Source organism: Xenopus laevis, chromosome 8L (assembly GCF_017654675.1).
Source record: "Xenopus laevis strain J_2021 chromosome 8L, Xenopus_laevis_v10.1, whole genome shotgun sequence".
Lineage (NCBI taxonomy): Eukaryota > Metazoa > Chordata > Amphibia > Anura > Pipidae > Xenopus > Xenopus laevis.
In genome coordinates, this window is record NC_054385.1 from 67,026,382 (window position 1) to 67,032,972 (window position 6,591).

Here is a 6,591-nt window from a genome sequence, read left to right on the forward strand (position 1 = left end):
TGAGTTTGCAGAGAGTAAATTGAGCAGGATGATTTTACTTTATAAGGTCAATCAAGGTAATATGTATCGCCAAGATGATACAGATGCTCTGTCCCCAATGAAGGAAACACAGTATGCACCAGCCATTCACCTAGAACAGCTGAAAAAAAAACCTCAATGAAAGATTCGTCAAGAGAAAAAGTGATTTTCTCATAAACCTTGCACATGCATAGTGCAGAGTTCTGGAAAGCAGGAGGATCTGCTAAGTACAGCAATGTTTCCATCTGACACAGGAATTAAGTAACTGTGTCTAGTGTTACTGTGTTGTCCTAGAGGTGTCATGCTTTGAACTGTGTGTCTCATGTACCCAACTGAAACTGAACTAAATCCAAGTTAAAAAAAAAGTAAACTTTTTTTTACCTTTCCAATCTCTGAAGAAACCTTCAAACACCACAAAGTTATTAACCTAAAAATGAGAAAATAAAATTTACTGGGATAGTCAGCAATTTATCATTATATACAGCCCTTCCCTCTTCCTCTGGGTTTTCTATGTCACTCCACTCTGCTTTTACAACTCTCTCACTTCTTATTTCCCTTTAATCACACTGTAGATCTCTGACTCTCTCTCTCTCTCTCACCTGTGGGATTAAGGAACAAAGGTTGAAATGCTTCCTTAGGAAGGAGAGAAACTTTTCAGATGGACGGTCAATGGCAAGATGCTGGACATCAACTTGTTCATTCTGACAAACAGATATTGAACATAAGTACAGAGAGCAAAATAAGGAAGTTGGAAAATCACCGGGAAAAATAACTTTTTCCAATAACTTTTTATTTTCTATGTGTGACCTTTTTTCTAATATTGAAGTGTCAAATGTCTTTTTTCACCTTCTGAAGAAGCTCTTGGAGGGGGGTCACCGACCCTGTAAACTGTTCTAAATGGATACATTTAGTTGATACATTTCTTATCTTTGTCCTTGCTGAGCAGAATCTCTGGGTTTCATTACAGCTGTTAGAATTGATACAATCATTGCTAATACTCCAGAGATGCTGCTGAGAAATGTATCAACTAAATGTTGCAAAATTGTAACAGTTCAGAATCTGCACCTGAATTACTGAGCTGCCAGACTGGAACACCAGAGTCAGGGACATTCAACTTTAAACTTAGATTTTGGAAAAAAAGTGAAAAATAAAAAATGGAAAGTAATTGAAAGAAGTCTTTATTTCTGGGGAACAATTTTAAAACAACTGAATTGAAAAAAGTGTTTCGAAGGTGAACAACCCCTTTAAAGGATCAGAAACTTACAATAGATAAATTTTTATATATCTAAAATATGTATCTGTTGATCCAATACCTTTAACTAAAGCATTTCTTGGCAACAAATGTCCTATTTTATATGAGAACGATTTATCAGTCTGTAGACCTGAAGACAGCCATGAATGGCATTTCACTCGTTTATCTTCCTGTGTAAAAACTAAACCCATTGTGTTCTCCATAGCTTATCTGTTACCTGCTACCTAACCTGTGCATTTCCTCTTGCAGCTTGAATGGCTGCCCCCCCCCAACAGAAGACTGTGTATGTCAACTATAGTAGTGTTTCTGAAGCAAACACACAATTTTTGTCAGTCTAGGACAACAGTGCATCATATTTTAATTACTTTAAAACACTTTTATGTTTTGGTTTCTTTAAACAGATGAAATTGAATCTGAAAGGCAAAAAAGTGGGGATATAAGAAAATGTTCAATGGGAGCAACATATCCAAAAGAGTAAGTAGAAATAGGTGAATGAAAACAATAGAAGATACCATACATAGTTATATTATACACACAACGTGTGTAATCAGATCCTACCCTGAGCATGAAGCTAAACAGTTCTTTTCCAAATCCATGACGCTGAAGTGATTCATGGATATAGAAGTCTAAGATACACAGTGGTTCTGCTTCTATGTGGGACCCTTTCTGGTCCTAGGCAGAGAGGAAGACAGTCAATTATTTACTTATACATAAGCACCAAAGATATACTTTTTTTCCCCACTGTCAATTTGTGTTTCTCACTAGAACAAAGAGTTTCTTGTATCCAACCTTCAGGAAACCAATCACAGCTCCTCTGCCTGCCCTAGACAATAAAAGACAGGAAAGATGAATTTATTTAGAAGCAAGGCAATTTAGGCTCTTGAGGAAATATCATGGCACAGTGCAAAACCACATATGTTGATAGAAATATATGTAACAAATGTATTTTTTTACACAGATACACCTAATTGTACTGACTGAACAGGAGCCATAATTGTTATTCTTTGTTTACAGGGACTTGTTCCTCACCCCTTAGGTTGACAGTGTAACATAACCACTCCCTCGCTTTGTTCCACTGTGATGTGATTCTAGGATTTGACGTGCCTCTGTCTTCCAGAGAACCTGTGAATCACCCATTACAGAAAGCGGAGGAACTTCAAGTACCAGAATACATCCCTTCAGACTTGCACCAGGTGAGGGAGGGGTTGAATTATATTGTCAACCTAGGGGATATTACAAAAATGGTTAATTGGAGTATCTTGGTTTCCTTTCCTTTCAATTTGTGGAATCAGATATGTTTGTGTAATATATATATATATATATATATATTTTGTGGAAGTTTAACTGAATAAGATTGTGTCACAAAATTGACAATTCATGAGCCATAGACCATACCCTTCTGAAAACTAGATTTTCATACATGATTAATACCTCTGAAGAAGTGCATGATAGTTATGATTAAGATTAAATTGAACTCACAGTGACAGAGACCAAGTCATATCAGGATGAATTTACATGCAATACCACTGCATGCAGAGCCAGTCTTTTGTTCATTTACAGCACTGAATACATAATGCGTCTTGGTCTCTTGAAGTGAATAGGATAATATACAATTTTTCTAGAGATACCTATGAAAGGAATAGAACCAACAATGCCCTGCAAATTCTCACGTTTTTGGGGTGCAGTCCTTTAATATATACAGATGATGCGCGTTTGCCTGCATTCGGGAGCTACTGGTTATGGGAGCAGGTAGCCTCTGGGCCTGAAACAAAGAGTATTCTGAGAATCAGTAAGGTTTGAAACTCAGCTCTTATTATTAGAATTACAATTCTATGGCTAATTATCATGGCTGATGGAAATGAAAAAATCAAGTAACTGGTACTACAGATACTGAGAACTGCATTTAACCCTTTATTCTGTAGACACAACTTCTAAGTGGTAGGGGAGTTAGATGGTAAGAACGGTCATCTTAATAAAAATATATAGCACACATTTTCAGGTGACAATTGTAAGGGCTAGAGAGCCATTTTCATTGCTTCTACTTGGTAGCATCAGGGATTTCTACAACTATTAGACCTGGTCCTGGGATTCTGCTGATAACCAACTAAATAATCTTGTCTTTCATACCTAAAGGCAGGAATGATAATAATAATGAAGAATAATGAACATTATGACTTATCATACCATGACTGCAGCCACTGATTGCTGGGTAAACATACCAAAGAGAGGTGGGAGGGGTGAGGCAGTCAAACTGGAGACTGGTGGGCCACATTTAGGGTTGCCACCTTTTCTGGAAAAAAATACCGGCCTTCCTATATTCTTTCCTATTAATAAAATTGGCATCAAGCATCAGTTTTATCGGCCACGCCCATAAAGTACCAGCCAGGTGGCAACCCTAGCCACATGTGACAGCCTTGTATATTAGTTAAGTTAAGAAATTAATAGCTAAAAATTGTACAGACATCAACCACCACCCCCAGACCTCAGTCCCACTAAACTGGCCTCCATCGCCCATTCTTTATTTATTTACATTTTACATAGTGTCCCATCTTTTTTGGAAACGGGGTTGTAAAAAGACAGATTGCCAAAAGTGGTATAGTGAATATTATTATTTCAGAAACTGTACAGAAATGTTAATTGATTACATTTAGAAAGTGTATTTGCTTGAGACTAAGTTTAGATTAAAATTTCACTTTATAGTTCAGTACAATTATGCATTGTCTAACCGTTAAGCATTTTCAAATGTAATTACTGGCACAGAATAATTGCCCCACATATAATAGGCACCAAACAAAAGCTCAGCGGTCACTAACTATAACATTTACCAATATATAAGTCATGGATATTACCTTTGCTGATGCCTTTCCAATTTCATCTATTACCATCATAATCTGTTTCTGCGCCTGTGAGCTGCAAAAAAATACCATCACAGTTACACATATAAATAATACACCAAATATAATATTATTATTTATATAGCACTAACATTTTTACAGAGATTGCTCCTTATCTAGGGGAACTTAAAATCTCATATTCGTACCACACACATGCATTTTATACTGGTTTACATCAAATGTCCCCCAAACCCTTCCAATAGCACCCATCTGTTCCACTTCCTGTTGGTTGTTTTACCAGATTTGCTAAAGTAAACGCAAATAAAAATAAACATACTATGTTGCCATCTCTGTAAGCCCCAAATTGTTCAGTAAGTAAAATGAATATATAAGAATAAGCAATATTCTAGGGGGCTGATTCATGAACATGACTCAATTGCATTCTTTTTCTTCATGTGGGACTTTATATTTTTTTACACAATCTCATGATGAAATTGTTAACTAAAAATAAATTTTGTATCAAGTATAGATCAAAATGTCATACTAAAAGTTAACTCAAAGGTGAACAACCCCATTAAAGTCAATGGCAAAAATTCAAGCACAATTAAAAAAAAAAAGCAAAATGAATGATATGGGTGAATGCCACATTTAAGATATGCAATATCTTAGATCCTCAAACAAGTCTAAAGAACATTGATTCACCAGTTCCAAATGAAAAGATACCGGACCTCGAAATAATTAGCTAGAGCAGTGATCCCCAACCAGTGGCTCGCAAGCAACCATTTGGATGTTGCTCAGTGGTCTCAAAGCAGGTGCTTATTTTTGAATTCCTGACTTAAGGTGGCCATAGACTTGCTGGTTTAATTGCAATATCGGACGTCCCCATCTCCCGATCTGCCACTAACTTTCAGTTTATATAAAGTAGTAACAGATCAGACGATGTTCTGCCCTGACAGCAATCCTACGAAAGTTTATGTCCGACAAAAGCTTGTGACAGTCTCCCACTGAAAATCGTCAGATCGGCAATACATGCAGAGACATTATCGGCAGCCGAAAGAAATTTTCTAACCTTTCCGAGCGACTGAACGGCCAATCGCCATGACACAAAAAATGATCGGACACTCCACACATGGTCCGAAAATTGTACGAATCGAGGATTCGTAAGATTATATCTGTACGTCTATGGCCAGCTTTAGAGGCAAGTTTTGGTTGCATAAAAACCACGTTTACTGCCAAACAGAGCCTACTGTAGGCTGCCAGTCCACATAATGGCTACCAAATAGCCGTTATTTAGCCCCCCCAGGAATTATTCTCATGCTTGTGTTGCTGCCCAACTCTTTTTACATTTGAATGTGGCACACAGGTAAAAATGGGTTGGGACCCCTGAACTAGGGCAAAGGCCAATGTTTGCTTAATAAGGATAAAAAAGGGATAAGACAGTATATTGTACAAACCACTGACACTGTCTACCCTGTATAGTATGGCATTTATATTTTCCCTCTTGTATCAGTCAATAGCTATATATTGTATGTATACACCCCTCTACTATAGAGATAGAGCTATGAAGGTGCTGCCATGCCGAGGCTCTGTCTGTGGATATATTTACCTTGAGATAAGAGGTCGTCGAGAAGGAATAAGACTGTTGTCCAGTTTTGTAATTGGCTCCAGGAAAATCGTGTGTACGTCAAAATCAAACTCCATGGCTGCAGCGCGGGTCAATGTTCTGAGCAAAAAGTGCCAGCGTGTGTTAATGAGAGAAATGGAATGGCAAACGTTGGTTATGTAAAGACTATAGAACTAATCTCATAAGCGACGCTTTTGCTCAACTCATCAGAGCTGCCCAAAGGAGCCTCAGGGGTGTGATTGTGACCTTTCTCTGTCACACAGCGAGCATACAAGCGCCTACAGCTGCCAACACCGCGTATTCACTATTCAGCATCACTTCCGAGCAGCTACTAACACAGATCAAGTATGCCTAATTGTGCTGCATGATAAACAACGTGATATGATAAGGAATTAACAGGAGGGATGTCTATACGCTATGGAAATAGGAATATGTGTAATTAAGCTCGGTCCCGTTGCCTCCCTTACACAGAGCCCTAGCACCGCTTTGCTCTCCAACAAACAATGGATTGACAAGGAGAGGCGTGGAAACGGGAGGTCGTAGATAAGTGACATCACTTCCCTCCAATCACTGAGGGAGCGGCTGCTTCCCCTTAGAAACGGCTTCACTAGAAAGAGCAGCGCGCCTTAGTTAGCGGATGGCAAGGCTCATGTAGCCTTTTTATTCAGCTTTTTGTTTTGCTTTCAGTTGGCTGTGTATAGAAGCTGTCAACAATTTCATTTATTCTCCCTCTTGTGGTTTCACTAGCTATTGCTACCAGGCAGCGCTCGATTTCAAGCTTGTTCTGTCTCTTCAGTAATCTTAAGAATCAAATGTACGCGGATTCCTTTTGTTCTAATGTGATATAGCACCATCTTGTGTAT

General features: G+C 38.2%; 1 protein-coding gene across 1 annotated transcript; it reads right to left on the reverse strand.

Annotated features, from left to right (window-relative positions):
* Nucleotides 1-1,180: 1,180 nt before the first annotated feature.
* atat1.L (alpha tubulin acetyltransferase 1 L homeolog) lies at nt 1,181-6,224 on the reverse strand (the record flags this gene model as incomplete). The annotated part of the gene is given in 5 exon segments (NM_001095742.1): nt 1,181-1,906; nt 1,982-2,093; nt 2,941-3,032; nt 4,120-4,180; nt 5,711-6,224. Coding segments are annotated over 4 exon segments (327 nt in total). The 3' UTR covers nt 1,181-1,906; nt 1,982-2,014.
* Nucleotides 6,225-6,591: the final 367 nt, after the last annotated feature.